The sequence below is a fragment of the Zalophus californianus genome, chromosome 16 (genome assembly GCF_009762305.2).
Source record: "Zalophus californianus isolate mZalCal1 chromosome 16, mZalCal1.pri.v2, whole genome shotgun sequence".
NCBI lineage: Eukaryota > Metazoa > Chordata > Mammalia > Carnivora > Otariidae > Zalophus > Zalophus californianus.
The window spans coordinates 43,847,219-43,867,002 of NC_045610.1; the positions used below are offsets into that span (position 1 = coordinate 43,847,219).

At 39.3% G+C, this 19,784-nt stretch overlaps 1 protein-coding gene and 1 non-coding gene across 2 annotated transcripts in view; both read right to left on the reverse strand.

Annotated features, from left to right (window-relative positions):
* LOC118356362 (leucine-rich repeat-containing protein 37A2-like) overlaps positions 1-19,784 on the reverse strand; it is a 64,333-nt gene that overhangs the window by 36,887 nt on the left and 7,662 nt on the right. Inside the window, 1 exon segment of the mRNA XM_035724458.1 lies at positions 10,814-10,885. Coding sequence (XP_035580351.1) covers positions 10,814-10,885 — 72 coding nt within the window.
* Positions 9,946-10,018, reverse strand: TRNAQ-CUG. Its single transcript has one exon. It is a non-coding gene; the product is annotated as a tRNA-Gln (tRNA).

Below are 19,784 nucleotides of genomic sequence, written 5' to 3' on the forward strand. Positions count from 1 at the left end.
ACCTTGTGACCCTGCTGTACAGATGCCCGCATGACTCCCGTGTGCTTTTCCCTCAACACCCATCTTCCTCCTCTGGTATGAAAGTTTCTTGGGGGCAGTCTTCTTTGCACCCCCAGTATTTAGTACAGCGTCGACACGTGGTGGGCATGGCACTCGGTGAATGTTTTTCAGTGAATCCCTGAATTTTTATCACCTGATTCCACCCGATGTTTTCCTATGTTGCCCACCTAACTATAATGAAATTCAGACTCTCGTAAGAGACTCTTGGTGTTATAGCGTGCTTAGTAAAGGTGGTGAGTTTGAGACGTTATACCTCTTGGTGGAGAAACCCAATGAGCCTGTTCTCTGCTGTGCTGGCAAAACAAAAAACTGACCCTGAGGACTCCTTCCACGAGTGAGGCATCAGCAAATTGAGAGGAGAGAGGAGGCTGCGACAGATGGACGTCGGCGGCAACAGTTACTCAGCTCCAGACACCCCCTCAACACCTTCATCCATTCTACAATAAACGGTGTGAAATTGTATTTCTGAACCACGAGACAGGTAAGATAGTCTTTTCCAAAGTCAGGTTTAGAGGAAGATCTTCACCTTGTGTCTAAACTGCCCCTCAGGCCATTGAACATACCCACTATGACTTGATATGTCATAGAGAAATCACGGAATTTTCCAGCTGAAAGGGAATAAGAGGCTTCTTACTGAAGAACAGTCAGGAAAGAAAGCATATGAAATTAGGCTACAGCAATGTATGTTCTTTATGAACGTTTTCCCACACTACAACTTAACATAAACGCATCGGTTTCCGTACCTCAAAGGTTCCTACTGCCCCCGGATAGTTTACTTCAGAGGTATATACTTTTTGCTCTGGGTGACTGGGGAGAGAAGTGCCTTGTGGTAAGTTTTCAGGAGTTCTTTCTGCTTTACCATTTAAAAGAAGCTGATGGATGAGGAAGGACCCACACTTTTGCTCCCTGGACAACTCCGTGCTAAACTTAGTTCTTCGAAGCTTTATTTTGCATGTATTGAAGCAGTTAGGAACTTTGCACATGAGCAGGAATCAAAGTTAAATTCAAAAGTGGAATTTCAAGGACCATGCACCTATTGGAGAAGCATCATTGTCATGGAGTCCCAGGATAATGCTGATTTGGCTGTTATTTGCTTGGGGTCTTTTATTGCCCACACCAAAGCTGAGTACTAGAGAAAGCGGAGTGTGCCATTTATGAGACAGACAAGTCTCTTGGCCTCTTTGTACCTTAGTTTCCTCATCTGAAGAAATGAATAGATTTTAAGACATACTTTTCAGAGTTCATACTAGGCTTATTACACCCACTGAACCAATAACTGTATGGTGTTTTTACACATAGTTATTTTTTTTACATGTATTCATTTTCTATTTCACTTACAACTTGTATAAAAACTGCATTCCATGCCAGGCCTGAAATGTTCCAAAGCTCAGTTCTGTGAGTAAATTGCAACCAAGATTTCTAAAAAAAAAAAAAAGACACAAGCAAAAGAAGAACAAAAGATATTCTTTCAGAACATTTATCCTTTGGCAGTGATTCCAATTTACATATGATGAAACATAACCTCAATACTCTCTCCATACACTGAAGAAATCTCACTGTGGAAGATACTTTTTAAAAAAATTTTGCATGAAAGATTTATACTTTCATGTTTATACCTGTGGTGCATTAGATACAAATCAGTAAATGTTCAATAAATACTTGTGTTAAGTAATCTTTATTTCTCTAGAAAAATGTTTCACAACAACGGTACTAGTGACATCTATGGTTGGATCGTCTTTGTTAGGAGGGGCGGTCCTGTGCACTGGGGGTTATTTAGCAGCATCTCAGGCCTCTGCCCACTAGATGCCGTAGCTCATCTACAGTCTGACAACCATAAATGTTTCCAGACACTGCCAAATGTCACCCGGGTGCAAAATCACCCCGGTTGAGAACCACTGCTCTAGAATGATTCAGTCTGATCTGTATACAATTCTCACACTAATCTTTGCCTCAGGCAAAAAAGATTTGCTACATAATTTTAGTAGCTTTCTACTAATAAAATTTCAATCATATTTCAAAATGATTCTAACAAAGAGGCTTACAATTAAGTTCAACAAAAATTCCAAGTATAATGAAATTATATTTGTAACTTACATAAACTGCAAAAAAGGTAGCGGTTCAAATGCACGTCTTTCAATAGATTGTATTTTATTGCAGTATAAATCTCTAGGAAAAGTAAAAGGAAAATATTGCCTCAATTATCTATTCGATATCTAATTAGTAGGATGACAGTATTGAATAAGTAGCTTTTGCCTACACTCTGAATCTCAGGAATTGTTTCTTGAACCTTCCAGAGCCCCTAACTCTACTTACCCTCTCCTCACCTCTCTTAAGAGAGTCTCACCTTCAAGATCTTCTTAATAAAATCCACAACTATAGATCTTGATAGATCTTGGAAGTAACCTCTCCTGAGAGCAGAAGAATTGATTAGAGGATCTTTTGTGGTCTCATCAATTTCTAGATTATGAGGTCAAGGTTTTTATCTCCACATACAATTATAATTTCTTTTTTCAAAAGGTTTATTTATTTATTTATTTCAGAGAAAGAGCGAGCGAGCGAGCGAGAGAGCACAAGTAGGAGGGGCAGAGGGAGAGGGAGAGAGAATCCCAAGCAGACCCCGCACTGAGCACAGAGCCCAATGCGGGGCTCCATTTCAGGACACTGAGATCATGACCTGAGCTGAAACCAAGAGTCAGATGCTCAACCAGTTGTGCCACCCAGGTGCCCCTTATTTTATATATATTTTTTTAATTTTTTTATTGTTATGTTAATCACCATATATTACATCATTAGTTTTTGGTGCAGTGTTCCATGATTCATTGTTTGTTCATAACACCCAGTGCTCCATGCAGAACGTGCCCTCCTCAATACCCATCACCAGGCTAACCCTCCCCCCACCCCCTCCCCTCCAGAACCCTCAGTTTGTTTTTCAGAGTCCATCATCTCTCATGGTTCGTCTCCCCCTCTGACATACTCCCCTTTTCTTCCTCTCCTGTTATCTTCTTCTTTTTCTTTTTTCTTAAAATATGTTGCGTTGTTTGTTTCAGAAGTACAGATCTGTGATTCAACAGTCTTGCACAATTCACAGCGCTCACCGTAGCACATACCCTCCCCAATGTCTATCACCCAGCCGCCCCATCCCTCCCACCCCCAACCACTCCAGTAACACTCAGTTTGTTTCCTGAGATTAAGAATTCCTCATATCAGTGAGGTCATGTGATACATGTCTTTCTCTGATTGACTTATTTCACTGAGCATAACACCCTCCAGTTCCATCCACGTCGTTGCAAATGGCAAGATCTCATTCCTTTTGATGGCTGCATAATATTCCATTGTGTATGTATACCACATCTTCTTTATCCATTCATCTGTCGATGGGCATCTTGGCTCTTTCCACAGTTTGGCTATGGTGGACATTGCTGCTATAAACATTGGGGTACACGTACCCCTTCGGGTCCCTACATTTGTATCTTTGTGGTAAATACCCAGTAGTGCAATTGCTGGATCGAACGGTAGCTCTAATTTCAACTGTTTGAGGAACCTCCATACTGTTTTCCAGAGGGGTTGCACCAGCTTGCATTCCCACCAACAGTGTAGGAGGGTTCCCCTTTCTCCACATCCCCGCCAACAGCTGTCGTTCCCTGACTTGTTAATTTTTGCCATTCTGACGGGTGTGAGGTGGTATCTCATTGAGGTTTTGATTTGGATTTCCCTGATGCCGAGCGATGTTGAGCACTTTTTCATGTGCCTGTTGGCCATTTGGATGTCTTCTTTAGAGAAATGTCTGTTCATGTCTTCTGCCCATTTCTTGATTGGATTATTTGTTCTTTGGGTGTTGAGTTTGATAAGTTCTTTATAGATTTTGGATACTAGCCCTTTATCTGATAGGTCATTTGCAAATATTTTCTCCCATTCTGTCGGTTGTCTTTTGGTTTTGTGGACTGTTTCTTTTGTTGTGCAGAAGCTTTTTATCTTGATGAAATCCCAATAGTTCATTTTTGCCCTGGCTTCCCGTGCCTTTGGTGATGTTTCTAGGAAGAAGTTGCTGCGGCTAAGGTCGAAAAGGTTGCTACCTGTGTTCTCCTTTAGGATTTGGATGGACTCCTGTCTCACGTTTAGGTCTTTCAACCATTTGGAGTCTATTTTTGTGTGTGGTGTAAGGAAATGGTCCAGTTTCATTCTTCTGCATGTGGCTGTCCAATTTTCCCAACACCATTTGTTGAAGAGACTGTCTTTTTGCCATTGGACATTCTTTCCTGCTTTGTCAAAAATAAGTTGACCATAGAGTTGAGGGTCCATTTCTGGGCTCTCGATTCTGTTCCATTGATCGATGTGTCTGTTTTTGTGCCAGTACCATACTTTCTTGATGATGACAGCTTTGTAATAGAGCTGGAAGTCCGGAATTGTGATGCCGCCAGCTTTGCTTTTCTTTTTCAGTATTCCTCTGGCTATTCTGGGTCTCTTCTGGTTCCATACAAATTTTAGGATTATTTGTTCCATTTCTTTGAAAAAAGTGGATGGTATTTTGATGGGGATTGCATTGAATATGTAGATTGTTCTAGGTAGCATTGACATCTTCACAATGTTGATTCTCCCAATCCATGAGCATGGAACGTTTTTTCATTTCTTTGTGTCTTCTTCAATTTCTTTCCTAAGTATTTTATAGTTTGCTGAGTACAGATCCTTTGCCTCTTTGGTTAGATTTATTCCTAGGTATCTAATGGTTTTGGGTGCAATTGTAAATGGGATAGACTCCTTGATTTGTCTCTCTTCTGTCTTGTTGTTGGTGTATAGGAATGCCACTGATTTCTGTACATTGATTTTATATCCTGCTACTTTACTGAATTCCTGTATGAGTTCTACCAGTTTTGGGGTGGAGTCTTTTGGGTTTTCCACATACAGTATCATATCATCTGCAAAGAGTGAGAGTTTGACTTCCTCTTTGCCGATTTGGATGCCTTTGATTTCTTTTTGTTGTCTGATTGCCCTGGCTAGGACTTCTAATACTATGTTGAATAGCAGTGGTGAGAGTGGACATCCCTGCCGCGTTCCTGACCTTAGGGGAAAAGCTCTCAGCCTTTCCCCATTGAGAATGATATTCGCTGTAGGTTTTTCATAGATGGCTTTTATGATATTGAGGTATGTACCCTCTATCCCTATACTCTGAAGAGTTTTGATCAAGAAAGGATGCTGTACTTTGTCAAATGCTTTTTCTGCATCTATTGAGAGGATCATATGATTCTTGTTCTTTCTTTTGTTAATGTATTGTATCACGTTGATTGATTTGCGGATGTTGAACCAGCCTTGCAGCCCAGGAATAAATCCCACTTGGTCGTGGTGAATAATCCTTTTAATGTACTGTTGGATCCTATTGGCTAGTATTTTGGTGAGAATTTTTGCATCCATGTTCATCAAGGATATTGGTCTGTAATTCTCTTTTTTGATGGGGTCTTTGTCTGGTTTTGGGATCAAGGTAATGCTGGCCTCACAAAATGAGTTTGGAAGTTTCCCTTCCATTTCTATTTTTTGGAACAGTTTCAGGAGAATAGGTATTAATTCTTCTTGAAATGTCTGATAGAATTCCCCTGGGAAGCCATCTGGCCCTGGGCTTTTGTTTCTTGGGAGATTTTTGATGACTGTTTCAATTTCCTTGGTGGTTATAGGTCTGTTCAGGTTTTCTATTTCTTCCTGGCTCAATTTTCGTAGTCGATACATCTCTAGGAATGCACCCATTTCTTCCAGGTTATCTAATTTGCTGGCATAGAGTTGCTCATAATATGTTCTTATAATTGTTTGTATTTCTTTGGTGTTGGTTGTGATCTCTCCTCTTTCATTCATGATTTTGTTGATTTGGGTCATTTCTCTTTTCTTTTTGATCAGTCTGGCCAGGGGTTTATCAATCTTGTTAATTCTTTCCAAGAACCAGCTCCTAGTTTCGTTGATCTGTTCTACTGTTCTTTTGGTTTCTAGTTCATTGATTTCTGCTCTGATCTTTATGATTTCTCTTCTCCTGCTGGGTTTAGGCTTTATTTGCTGTTCTTTCTCCAGCTCCTTTAGGTGTAGGGTTAGGTTGTGTATTTGAGACCTGTCTTGTTTCTTGAGAAAGGCTTGTATTGCTATATACTTTCCTCTCAGGACTGCCTTTGCTGTATCCCAAAGATTTTGAACAGTTGTGTTTTCATTTTCATTGGTTTCCATGAATTTTTTAAATTCTTCTTTAATTTCCTGGTTGACCCATTCATTCTTTAGTAGGATGCTCTTTAGCCTCCATGTATTTGAGGTCTTTCCGACTTTCCTCTTGTGGTTGAGTTCTAGTTTCAAAGCATTGTGGTCTGAAAATATGCAGGGAATGATCGCAATCTTTTGGTACCGATTGAGACCTGATTTGTGACCTAGGATGTGATCAATTCTGGAGAATGTTCCATGGGCACTAGAGAAGAATGTGTATTCCATTGCTTTGGGATGGAATGTTCTGAATATGTCTGTGAAGTCCATTTGGTCCAGTGTGTCATTTAAAGTCTTTATTTCCTTGTTGATCTTTTGCTTAGATGATCTGTCCATTTCAGTCAGGGGGGTGTTAAAGTCCCCCACTATTATTGTATTGTTGTCAATGTGTTTCTTTGCTTTTGTTATTAATTGCCTTATATAATTGGCCGCTCCCATGTTCGGGGCATAGATATTTACAATTGTTAGATCTTCTTGTTGGATAGACCCTTTAAGTAGGATATAGTGTCCTTCCTCATCTCTTATTACAGTCTTTGTTTTAAAATCTAATTTGTCTGATATAAGGATTGCCACCCCAGCTTTCTTTTGGTGTCCATTAGCATGGTAAATGGTTTTCCACCCCTCACTTTCAATCTGGGGGTGTCTTTGGGTGTAAAATGAGTCTCTTTCAGACAGCATATTGATGGGTCTTGTTTTTTAATCCAATCTGATAGCCTGTGTCTTTTGATTGGGGCATTTAGCCCATTTACATTCAGGGTAACTATTGAAAGGTATGAATTTGTGTCATTGTATTACCTGTAAGGTGACTGTTAACTGTCTGTTGTCTGCGTTCGTTTCTGCTCTTTGCTGCTTTTAGGTTCTCTCTTTGCTTAGAGGACCCCTCTCAATATTTTTTGGAGGGCTGGTTTCGTGTTTGCAAATTCCTTTAGTTTTTGTTTGTTCTGGAAGCTTTTTATCTCTCCTTCTATTTTCAATGATAGCCTAGCTGGATATAGTATTCTTGGCTGCATATTTTTCTCGTTTAGTGCTCTGAAGATATCTTGCCAGTCCTTTCTGGCCTGCCAGGTCTCTGTGGATAGGTCTGTTGCCAATCTAATGTTTCTACCATGGTAGGTTACATATCTCTTCTCCCGAGCTGCTTTCAGGATTTTCTCTTTGTCTCTGAGACTCGTAAGTTTTACTATTAGATGTCGGGGTGTTGACCTATTATTATTGATTTTGAGAGGGGTTCTCTGTGCCTCCTGGATTTTAATGCCTGTTTCCTTCCTCACATTAGGGAAGTTCTCTGCTATAATTTGCTCCAATATACCTTCTGCCCCTCTCTCTCTCTCTTCTTCTTCTGGGATCCCAATTATTCTAATGTTGTTTCATCTTATCGTATCACTTATCTCTTGAATTCTGCCCTCGTGATCCTGTAGTTCTTTCTCCCTCTTTTTCTCAGCCTCTTTATTTTCCATCATTTGGTCTTCTATATCGCTGATTCTCTCTTCTGCCTCATTTATCCTAGCATTTAGTGCCCCCATTTTTGATTGCACCTCATCAATAGCCTTTTTGATTTCGATTTGGTTAGATTTTAGTTCTTTTATTTCTCCAGAAAGGGTTTCTCTAATAACTTCCATGCTTTTATCAAGCCCAGCTAGTATTTTTAAAGTCATGATTCTGAACTCTAGGTCCGACATCGTACTAATGTCCGTATTGAGTAGGTCCCTGGCTGACGGTACTACCTCTTGTTCTTTTTGCTGAGGTGATTTCTTTCGTCTTGTCATTTTGTCCAGGGGAGAATAGATGAATGAGAGAACAAAAGGCTAACAGGTTTACAACGTCCCCAGCAAATATACTGTATACAAATCAGAAAAGACCTGAAACCAGGGGAAAAGAAAGGGAAAGAAAGAAAAAAGAAAGAGAAAAAGAAAAAAAAAAGAAAAAAAAAGATAAAATCAAAAACAAAACAATTCAAAAAAGGAGAATATGATCAAATATGATCAGGCTAGTGCATAGATCAGTGCCACACACTAGATTTTGGGCATATTTTGGTCTGTTAGAAAAAAGTGCCTCCTAAAATTTTAAAGGAAGAAAGACATATATGTACAAAATAAGGGTTGATACAATGAAGGGATGGAAGATGATTGTAAAGATGAAAAGTATAAAAGATTTTATAAAAGGACTTGATAAGATAAGTTGTTTGAAAAAAGAAAGAAGATTTAAGGAAAAAAAAGAAAAAAAAAAAGGAAAAAGGGAGAGAATGTGATCAGGCAGGAGACTAGGACAAAGCCATACACTAGTGATTTAGGGTATATTTTGATCTGTTAGAAGAAACTGTACCTCAAAATTTTAAAGAGAGAACAACTTATATATATATGCCAAAAACAAGGGTAACTACTATGAAGGGATAAAATATGACTCTAAAAATGAAAAAAAAATAAAAAATGTTTTTTTTTTAAAAAAAGGGATTTATAAGATGTTGGTTGAAAAAGGGAAAAAGAAAAATAAAAAAAAGTCAACAAAAATTAACTTTGATGAAATAATGAATCATGGTAAAAAAAAAAAAAAAAAAAGCCATGAATCTATGTGCAGTATTCCCCTAGCGCTGGAGTTCTCCTATTCTCCTTGATCGATCAACTTGGTCTTGGCTTGCTGGCTGTTTGTGCTCATCTTCCGGGGGTGGGGCCTGTTGCTGTGGTTTCCAAATGTCTTTGCCAGAGGCGGAATTGCCCCGCCCTTGTCGGTCCGGGCTAAGGAAGCTGCTCCGGTTTGCTCTCAGGAGCTTTTGTTCCCTGCAAGCTCTTGGTACAGCTTTGGAGGACCAGAGTGAAAATGGTGGCCTCCCAATCTCCACTCGGAGGAGCTGAGAACTCAGGGCCCCGCTCCTCAGTGCGCCCCCAGAGAAAAGCAGTCACTTCCGTGTCCCCGGTCTCCGGCCGCACTCCGTGCTCACCCGGCCTGTGATCGAGCGCCGCTATCTCTGGCACCCGACCCCGCTCGGAGTCTCCAAACCCAGCAGATCCCTGCAGTGCGTTCCCGCACCGCTCCTCCCCGGGAAGGAAGGGGAGTCTCCCCGGATCTGCTGCTTGTTGGGTCCCTGCTGGGGGAGCCGTGCCCCGACTGGGCCGCAGATCACAGTTTATGGCAACCCCGAGCTGAAAGCCCACGACTCTGCTCCGTATCTGCAGCCGGCTTTCCTGCTCTGATACCTGGGAGCTCTGGCGCACTCAGGCACCCCCGGTCTCTCTGTGACCCCAAGGGTCCTGAGACCACACTGTCCCGGGAGGATTCCACCCCCCGCTTAGCCACTGCAGCGACGTCCCTCCGCCGAGCCAACTTCTAAAAGGTCCGATTTTGTGCTCCGCAGCTCTGTCACTTGCCAGAAGCGGCCGGCGGAGGCCCCTCCCCCGCCGTCTATCCTCCCGAATATCGCCTCGGATTCACTTCTCCGCACGCCCTACCTTCCAGTAAGTGGTCGCTTCTCTGTTCAGAGAGTTGTTGCTACTCTCCTGTTCGATCTCCTGTTGAGTTCGTAGGTGTTCAGAATGGTTTGATCCCTATTCAGCTGAATTCCTGAGACCAGACAAAATCTAGGTCTCCTACTCCTCCGCCATCTTGCTCCGCCCCCCCTTATTTTATATTTTTTTAAAAGATTTTATTTTTCTCAAGTAATCTCTATACCCAATGTGGGTTTCGAACCTACAACCCCGAGATCCAGAGTCACTTGCTCTACCAACTGAGCCAGCCAGGCACACCTTAACCATCATTTTAAACACCTATTTTAATATTGGTATAAGAATTCCCACACTGAAATCCTTAATCTGTTCTTTTGGTAGCTTAATATGTATTGATAATTGATAATACTGCTTACATAATTTACCTGCTTAGTTAAATATTTAATATTTAAATATTTATTTTAGCTTAAATTATAAAAAAATTCTGGGTTAATGGCATTCAAATTAATCTAAGTGTTCTATATTTTCTTGTCCTGTAGGTGATAATTTGAGGTTACCTTTAATTCCTCTCATTTTATTAAACCAACTTTTAGAAACCTTTTCTGTAAAAGCCAGATAGTAAATATTTTGGGCTTTGCAGGCCACATGCCATTTCTGTTGCATATTCTTCTCTTTCTCTTCTTTTCTCTTTTATAGCCCTTTAAGAATGTAAAAATCATCCTTCACTCATAGGCTGTATAAAGACAGACCATGGGTGGGATTTGATCCATGAGCCATAAACTAAATATAAATGTAAGCAGATGGTATATGAACACTTAGGAAACAAGGTTCCTATGGGTGTCTATAATTGCTCAGACCTCATTACCCCTTTCGCTCTGTAGGGCTTTTTTTCTGTCTATATCTTGTATATAAAATTTAAAAAACTGAAAACGCATAGAAGATATTTAATGCTAGAGATGGGCTGGGGCCCTACAGACTTACAGAACTGTAGAATTTTATTGTTAGAAGAAATTGTCACAATTATCTAATTTGAACCCCATATTTGTTTTATAGATAACTAAAAAGTCATAATAAATGATTAATTAACTTACAAATACTGGAGTGATAGTAGGCCTTCAAATGAGTCCTTATGTAATTCGGTCAAATAATTTTCCCTGAGAATTCTGAAAAATGAAAAGGTTATTTTTGCATCAAAATGCAAAATAACTACAACTATTTACTACCTAGGACTAACTTCAATATGGGAGAGGAAACCTGGGTAATGGTGCCCCCTAAATACATTAATTCTTATTTAATTTAGGAGTACTGATCTCTGCTGTGTTTCCATTCAAATCCTTCTTTTCATGTACTCCTTGTGTCCATCTCTCTCCATCTCTCTCTTCCCCCACCCTCACACACACACACACACACACACACACACACACACACACACACACACACACACATACTCCTATCCACTCTTTGCACCAAAATGCATATTTAAAGCCTACTCTCTGGATCACAAAGTCTCTGCTAGAACCCAGCTCTCGGTGCCAACAACCCTGGCAGAACTGCCATTTCCTCCTCTCTCTTCCCAAATTCTATTCGGAAGCCCCATATACAACTATAGCAGTGTGGCAGAGAAAGCCATTCGTTTATTTTCTCCCCGACTAAAAAATATTCTTGAGAACTAAAAAAATGTTAATTAATAAATGTTCAGTTTAGTAATTATCAAGCAAATACTCATGTAACACTATTCATGTCAAAAAGCCCTGCCTGCATCCCAGAAGCCCCCAGTGTGCCCCTTCCAATCACAACCCTCTCTCTGATTCCCCAGAAGTAACCACTATCCTGACTTTAATAATAATTTCCTTGCTTTTTGGGTTTTTTATTTTTTTCAAGATTTATTAATTTGAAAGAGAGAGGGAGGGGGAGAGGGAGAGGGAGAGAGAGAGAATCTCTAGCAGACTCCCCACAGAGTGTAGAGCCCTGTCCCCCGACCCTGAGATCATGACCTGAGCCCAAGTCAAGAGTTGGGTGCTTAACCAACTGAGCCACCCAGGCCCCCCCAATTTCCTCGCTTTTTAAATGTAGTTTTACCTAACATATGGCAGCTGTACACAACATAATTTAGTTTTGCCTCTTCTTGAACTCTATATAAATGGAATCATATTTTATGTATTATTTTCTATGATGCTTCTTTCATTCAACGTTATCTTATAAATTCATTATATTGTTGCGTGTAGCTGAGGTTGATTCATTTCAATGCCTAGTATTGCATGTCTTGCTACATGTGGCTACCGAATACTTGGGAGTAGCTAGTGTGACGGAGGAGCTGAATTTTTAATTTAGTTAATTTCAATTATTTTAAAATTTAAATTAAAAAACTGATACTCAACAGTTATTAGAAAATGTTTAAATATGTTTGCAAGTATGTGAGGTTAGCTTTTCAACTGTAAATTTTATGAAATCTAAATACAGTCAAGTATCTCTGATAAAAAAATTAGTAACCAAATTGAGATTTCAAAGAGGCAGTATGGGAAAAAGAACATAAACTCTCTCATTAACAATTTTTATACTGAGTACATGTAGAAATGATAATATTTTGGATATTTTGAAGACAGTTTAAATGTAAACTATCTTATTAATAATGTATCTAATGATTACACGTTGAAATGATAATATTTTGGAGATAAGAGCTAAACAAAATATATTAACATTTAGGTCATCTCTTTTTACTTTTAATTTTTAAGTGGCCACCAGAAAATTTGAGATGACTTGTGTGGCTTACGTTATATTTCAAATGAATAGTATTCCATTTTATGATGATACCACACTTTATTCATTCTACTGTTGGTGGATACTAGAGTTTTCTAGTTTTTAGTTATTACAAACAGTGCTGCTTTGAACATTGTTGTACTTGTGCCTAAGTTTCTCTAGGATTTAATAGGGGTACAAAATTATTTTCCTAAGAAGTTGTGCTATTTCAGGTTGGCAGATGGAAATATGCCAAGTCTCTACCCTCCCAACCTCCACCAAAATCCCTAAGAATGATAGAAAAGATAAATTAAAAAATCCACAGCCTTAGCTCAAAGCCACGGGAGTAGCTAGTCCCTTGAGGCAGAGGTTCCTAACTATGGCAGGGAAGGAAGGCCCTCTCTGACTTGCCACTAGAAGTCACCTCCCACCTCTTCCTTAATTCTTAGGGGAATCCACCACAGAAAAACAAGCCCCAGCAGCTCATTCCACCTCTTCCCTAGTGCCAGAAAACAGAAGCGGTATAATCTCAACTACAAAGATAAATTGCACTCAGGAATGACCAAACAGTATGAGAAAGCCAGCTCCACTAAGGACAGAAAATAAAAACAAACATAAGAGCTCAAAGCCAATGAATCAAACTTAACGGGGAAAGCCCAAGGGGAGTTTAGAATAGCATAATTAATATCCTCAGACAGGTGTAAACAGTACCTCAACTCAAGATTATATGAATGAAAAGTGTTATCATTAATAAAAAACTCAGTCTATGAGCAGCAGAAATTGTAGTTGAATAATTAGAAAACAGAGCTCTGGCTTCTTATCAGTACTTGAAATTATATCTATTTATTATATTTACATATTTGTTTTTATATTATATATTTGTAAACCCCTCGAGAACTGGGATATTTGGTCAATTTTATTCTTGAGCCTCTATCCCAGGCATGTAAAAACAGTTCCTGGCACATAGTAGATGCTCCATAAATATTTGTTGAATGACTAAGTGACAGGTATCAATATGCAAACATACTACCTTTATTTAAAACAAATTATCCATTTATTATCACTGATGAGGATAAGTACAACTTAATAATAAATAATAATGTCTTTATAATAATAAATTATAATAATTTATAATAATAATAAATGTCTTTCTCCACCCCCACCCCTTAATTTGTGACTCAATCTCAATCTTTTGAGACAAGAGCCTTCTGAGAATTTCATAAAAGCTATGGACGTTTTCCCTCGAAAACTGCACTTTCTTGAATATCTGCAAAGGTGTGCACGTGATTTCAATTTGGGAATCATCCCTTCAGGGCACAGGTCTGTGAGGAGAATGGATTGAGTTCGGAGGAGGGCCAAACTTGGATGGATAATAAAATGATATATCACATATTGGTTGTAGATATCTCAAAATATCATTTATTCTCATCACTACCTTGAAGTTATAATTGTTATTGTACCTACCACTGTATGTTGTTATTTAACGTGTTAACAGAAGCAGGTTTATTGCTCTATCACTAATCTTTTTTAAAAAGTATTTTGAAAACTGTATTTCAATATAATTTCCTTTTACGATATATTTTAAATTATTATACATTTAAAAACATTATCCCAAGAACACAGGCTTCTGCAGATCATCAAATAGATATATGGAAAAAAAAGGTTAAAAATCCTGCCCCAGGGGACCAGTGATCCATAGTTAGGAACCTCTGCCTCAAGCTGAATTAGAAATCTGCAAATCTTACTGGATTCATGTTCTAGTATACAAACTCCCAAACACATGCTTTTGAAAAATTAATTTTTAAATTTCTATTTTTTTAAATTTTTTTATTGTTATGTTAATCACCATATATTACATCATTAGTTTTTGGTGCAGTGTTCCATGATTCATTGTTTGTTCATAACACCCAGTGCTCCATGCAGAACGTGCGCTCCTCAATACCCATCACCAGGCTAACCCATCGCCCTACCCCCCTTCCCCTCTAGAACCCTCAGTTTGTTTTTCAGAGTCCATCATCTCTCATGGTTCGTCTCCCCCTCTGACATACTCCCCTTTTCTTCCTCTCCTGTTATCTTCTTCTTTTTCTTTTTTCTTAAAATATGTTATGTTATTTGTTTCAGAAGTACAGAACTGTGATTCAACAGTCTTGCACAATTCACAGCGCTCACCGTAGCACATACCTTCCCCTATGTCTATCACCCAGCCACCCCATCCCTCCCACCCCCGACCACTCCAGTAACACTCAGTTTGTTTCCTGAGATTAAGAATTCCTCATATCAGTGAGGTCATGTGATACATGTCTTTCTCTGATTGACTTATTTCACTCAGCATAACACCCTCCAGTTCCATCCACGTCGTTGCAAATGGCAAGATCTCATTCCTTTTGATGGCTGCATAATATTCCATTGTGTATATATACCACCTCTTCTTTATCCATTCATCTGTCGATGGGCATCTTGGCTCTTTCCACAGTTTGGCTATGGTGGACATTGCCGCTATAAACATTGGGGTACACGTACCCCTTCGGGTCCCTACATTTGTGTCTTTGTGGTAAATACCCAGTAGTGCAATTGCTGGATCGAACGGTAGTTCTAATTTCAACTGTTTGAGGAACCTCCATACTGTTTTCCAGAGGGGTTGCACCAGCTTGCATTCCCACCAACAGTGTAGGAGGGTTCCCCTTTCTCCACATCCCCGCCAACATCTGTCGTTCCCTGACTTGTTAATTTTAGCCATTCTGACGGGTGTGAGGTGGTATCTCATTGAGGTTTTGATTTGGATTTCCCTGATGCCGAGCGATGTTGAGCACTTTTTCATGTGCCTGTTGGCCATTTGGATGTCTTCTTTGGAGAAATGTCTGTTATGTCTTCTGCCCATTTCTTGATTGGATTATTTGTTCTTTGGGTGTTGAGTTTGATAAGTTCTTTAAAGATTTTGGATACTAGCCCTTTATCTGATAGGTCATTTGCAAATATTTTCTCCCATTCTGTCGGTTGTCTTTTGGTTTTGTGGACTGTTTCTTTTGCTGTGCAAAAGCTTTTTATCTTGATGAAATCCCAATAGTTCATTTTTGTCCTGGCTTCCCGTGCCTTTGGCGATGTTTCTAGGAAGAAGTTGCTGCGGCTAAGGTCGAAAAGGTTGCTACCTGTGTTCTCCTTTAGGATTTGGATGGACTCCTGTCTCACGTTTAGGTCTTTCAACCATTTGGAGTCTATTTTTGTGTGTGGTGTAAGGAAATGGTCCAGTTTCATTCTTCTGCATGTGGCTGTCCAATTTTCCCAACACCATTTGTTGAAGAGACTGTCTTTTTGCCATTGGACATTCTTTCCTGCTTTGTCAAAGATGAGTTGACCATAGAGTTGAGGGTCCATTTCTGGGCTCTCGATTCTGTTCCATTGATCGATGTGTCTGTTTTTGTGCCAGTACCATACTGTCTTGATGATGACAGCTTTGTAATAGAGCTGGAAGTCCGGAATTGTGATGCCGCCAGCTTTGCTTTTCTTTTTCAGTATTCCTCTGGCTATTCTGGGTCTCTTCTGGTTCCATACAAATTTTAGGATGATTTGTTCCATTTCTTTGAAAAAAGTGGATGGTATTTTGATGGGGATTGCATTGAATGTGTAGATTGCTCTAGGTAGCATTGACATCTTCACAATGTTGATTCTCCCAATCCATGAGCATGGAACGTTTTTCCATTTCTTTGTGTCTTCTTCAATTTCTTTCCTGAGTATTTTATAGTTTTCTGAGTACAGATCCTTTGCCTCTTTGGTTAGATTTATTCCTAGGTATCTAATGGTTTTGGGTGCAATTGTAAATGGGATAGACTCCTTGATTTTTCTCTCTTCTGTCTTGTTGTTGGTGTATAGGAATGCCACTGATTTCTGTGCATTGATTTTATAGCCTGCTACTTGACTGAACTCCTGTATGAGTTCTAGCAGTTTTGGGGTGGAGTCTTTTGGGTTTTCCACATACAGTATCATATCATCTGCAAAGAGTGAGAGTTTGACTTCCTCTTTGCCGATTTGGATGCCTTTGATTTCTTTTTGTTGTCTGATTGCTGTGGCTAGGACTTCTAATACTATGTTGAATAGCAGTGGTGAGAGTGGACATCCCTGCCGCGTTCCTGACCTTAGGGGAAAAGCTCTCAGCCTTTCCCCATTGAGAATGATATTCGCTGTAGGTTTTTCATAGATGGCTTTTATGATATTGAGGTATGTACCCTCTATCCCTATACTCTGAAGAGTTTTGATCAAGAAAGGATGCTGTACTTTGTCAAATGCTTTTTCTGCATCTATTGAGAGGATCATATGATTCTTGTTCTTTCTTTTGTTAATGTATTGTATCACATTGATTGATTTGCGGATGTTGAACCAGCCTTGCAGCCCAGGAATAAATCCCACTTGGTCGTGGTGAATAATCCTTTTAATGTACTGTTGGATCCTATTGGCTAGTATTTTGGTGAGAATTTTTGCATCCATGTTCATCAAGGATATTGGTCTGTAATTCTCTTTTTTGATGGGGTCTTTGTCTGGTTTTGGGATCAAGGTAATGCTGGCCTCATAAAATGAGTTTGGAAGTTTCCCTTCCATTTCTATTTTTTGGAACAGTTTCAGGAGAATAGGTATTAATTCTTCTTGAAATGTCTGATAGAATTCCCCTGGGAAGCCATCTGGCCCTGGGCTTTTGTTTCTTGGGAGATTTTTGATGACTGTTTCAATTTCCTTAGTGGTTATAGGTCTGTTCAGATTTTCTATTTCTTCCTGGTTCAATTTTGGTAGTTGATACATCTCTAGGAATGCACCCATTTCTTCCAGGTTATCTAATTTGGTGGCATAGAGTTGCTCATAATATGTTCTTATAATTGTTTGTATTTCTTTGGTGTTGGTTGTGATCTCTCCTCTTTCATTCATGATTTTGTTGATTTGGGTCATTTCTCTTTTCTTTTTGATCAGTCTGGCCAGGGGTTTATCAATCTTGTTAATTCTTTCAAAGAACCAGTTTCTAGTTTCGTTGATCTGTTCTACTGTTCTTTTGGTTTCTAGTTCATTGATTTCTGCTCTGATCTTTATGATTTCTCTTCTCCTGCTGGGTTTAGGCTTTATTTGCTGTTCTTTCTCCAGCTCCTTTAGGTGTAGGGTTAGGTTGTGTATTTGAGACCTGTCTTGTTTCTTGAGAAAGGCTTGTATTGCTATATACTTTCCTCTCAGGACTGCCTTTGCTGTATCCCAAAGATTTTGAACAGTTGTGTTTTCATTTTCATTGGTTTCCAGGAATTTTTTTAATTCTTCTTTGATTTCTTGGTTGACCCATTCATTCTTTAGTAGGATGCTCTTTAGCCTCCATGTATTTGAGTTCTTTCCGACTTTCCTCCTGTGGTTGAGTTCTAGTTTCAGAGCATTGTGGTCTGAAAATATGCAGGGAATGATCGCAATCTTTTGGTACCGATTGAGACCTGATTTGTGACCTAGGATGTGATCAATTCTGGAGAATGTTCCATGGGCACTAGAGAAGAATGTGTATTCCTTTGCCTTGGGATGGAATGTTCTGAATATGTCTGTGAAGTCCATTTGGTCCAGTGTGTCATTTAAAGTCTTTATTTCCTTGTTGATCTTTTGCTTAGAGGATCTGTCCATTTCAGTCAGGGGGGTGTTAAAGTCCCCCACTATTATTGTGTTGTTGTCAATGTGTTTCTTTGCTTTTGTTATTAATTGCCTTATATAATTGGCTGCTCCCATGTTAGGGGCATAGATATTTACAATTGTTAGATCTTCTTGTTGGATAGACCCTTTAAGTAGGATATAGTGTCCTTCCTCATCTCTTATTACAGTCTTTGTTTTAAAATCTAGTTTGTCTGATATAAGGATTGCCACCCCAGCTTTCTTTTGGTGTCCATTAGCATGGTAAATGGTTTTCCACCCCCTCACTTTCAACCTGGGGGTGTCTTTGGGTCTAAAATGAGTCTCTTGCAGACAGCATATGGATGGGTCTTGTTTTTTAATCCAATCTGATAGCCTGTGTCTTTTGATTGGGGCATTTAGCCCATTTACATTCAGGGTAACTATTGAAAGGTATGAATTTAGTGCCATTGTATTACCTGTAAGGTGACTGTTAACTGTCTGTTGTCTGTGTTCGTTTCTGCTCTTTGCTGCTTTTAGGTTCTCTCTTTGCTTAGAGGACCCCTCTCAATATTTCTTGGAGGGCTGGTTTCATGTTTGCAAATTCCTTTAGTTTTTGTTTGTTCTGGAAGCTTTTTATCTCTCCTTCTATTTTCAATGATAGCCTAGCTGGATATAGTATTCTTGGCTGCATATTTTTCTCGTTTAGTGCTCTGAAGATATCTTGCCAGTCCTTTCTGGCCTGCCAGGTCTCTGTGGATAGGTCTGTTGCCAATCTAATGTTTCTACCATGGTAGGTTACATATCTCTTCTCCCGAGCTGCTTTCAGGATTTTCTCTTTGTCTCTGAGACTCGTAAGTTTTACTATTAGATGTCGGGGTGTTGACCTATTATTATTGATTTTGAGAGGGGTTCTCTGTGCCTCCTGGATTTTAATGCCTGTTTCCTTCCTCACATTAGGGAAGTTCTCTGCTATAATTTGCTCCAATATACCTTCTGCCCCTCTCTCTCTCTCTTCTTCTTCTGGGATCCCAATTATTCTAATGTTGTTTCGTCTTATCATATCACTTATCTCTCGAATTCTGCCCTCGTGATCCTGTAGTTGTTTCTCTCTCTTTTTCTCAGCCTCTTTATTTTCCATCATTTGGTCTTCTATATCGCTGATTCTCTCTTCTGCCTCATTTATCCTAGCATGTAGTGCCCCCATTTTTTATTGCACCTCATCAATAGCCTTTTTGATTTCGATTTGGTTAGATTTTAGTTCTTTTATTTCTCCAGAAAGGGTTTCTCTAATAACTTCCACGCTTTTTTCAAGCCCAGCTAGTATCTTTAAAGTCATGATTCTGAACTCTAGGTCCGACATCGTACTAATGTCCGTATTGAGTAGGTCCCTGGCTGACGGTACTACCTCTTGTTCTTTTTGCTGAGGTGATTTCTTTCGTCTTGTCATTTTGTCCAGAGGAGAATAGATGAATGAGAGAACAAAATGCTAACAGGTTTACAACGTCCCCAGCAAATATACTGTATACAAATCAGAAAAGACCTGAAACCAGGGGAAAAGAAAGGGAAAGAAAGAAAAAAGAAAGAGAAAAAGAAAAAAAAAAGAAAAAAAGATAAAAACAAAAACAAAACAATACAAAAAAGGCAGAATATGATCAAATATGATCAGGCTAGTGCATAGATCAGTGCCACACACTAGATTTTGGGCGT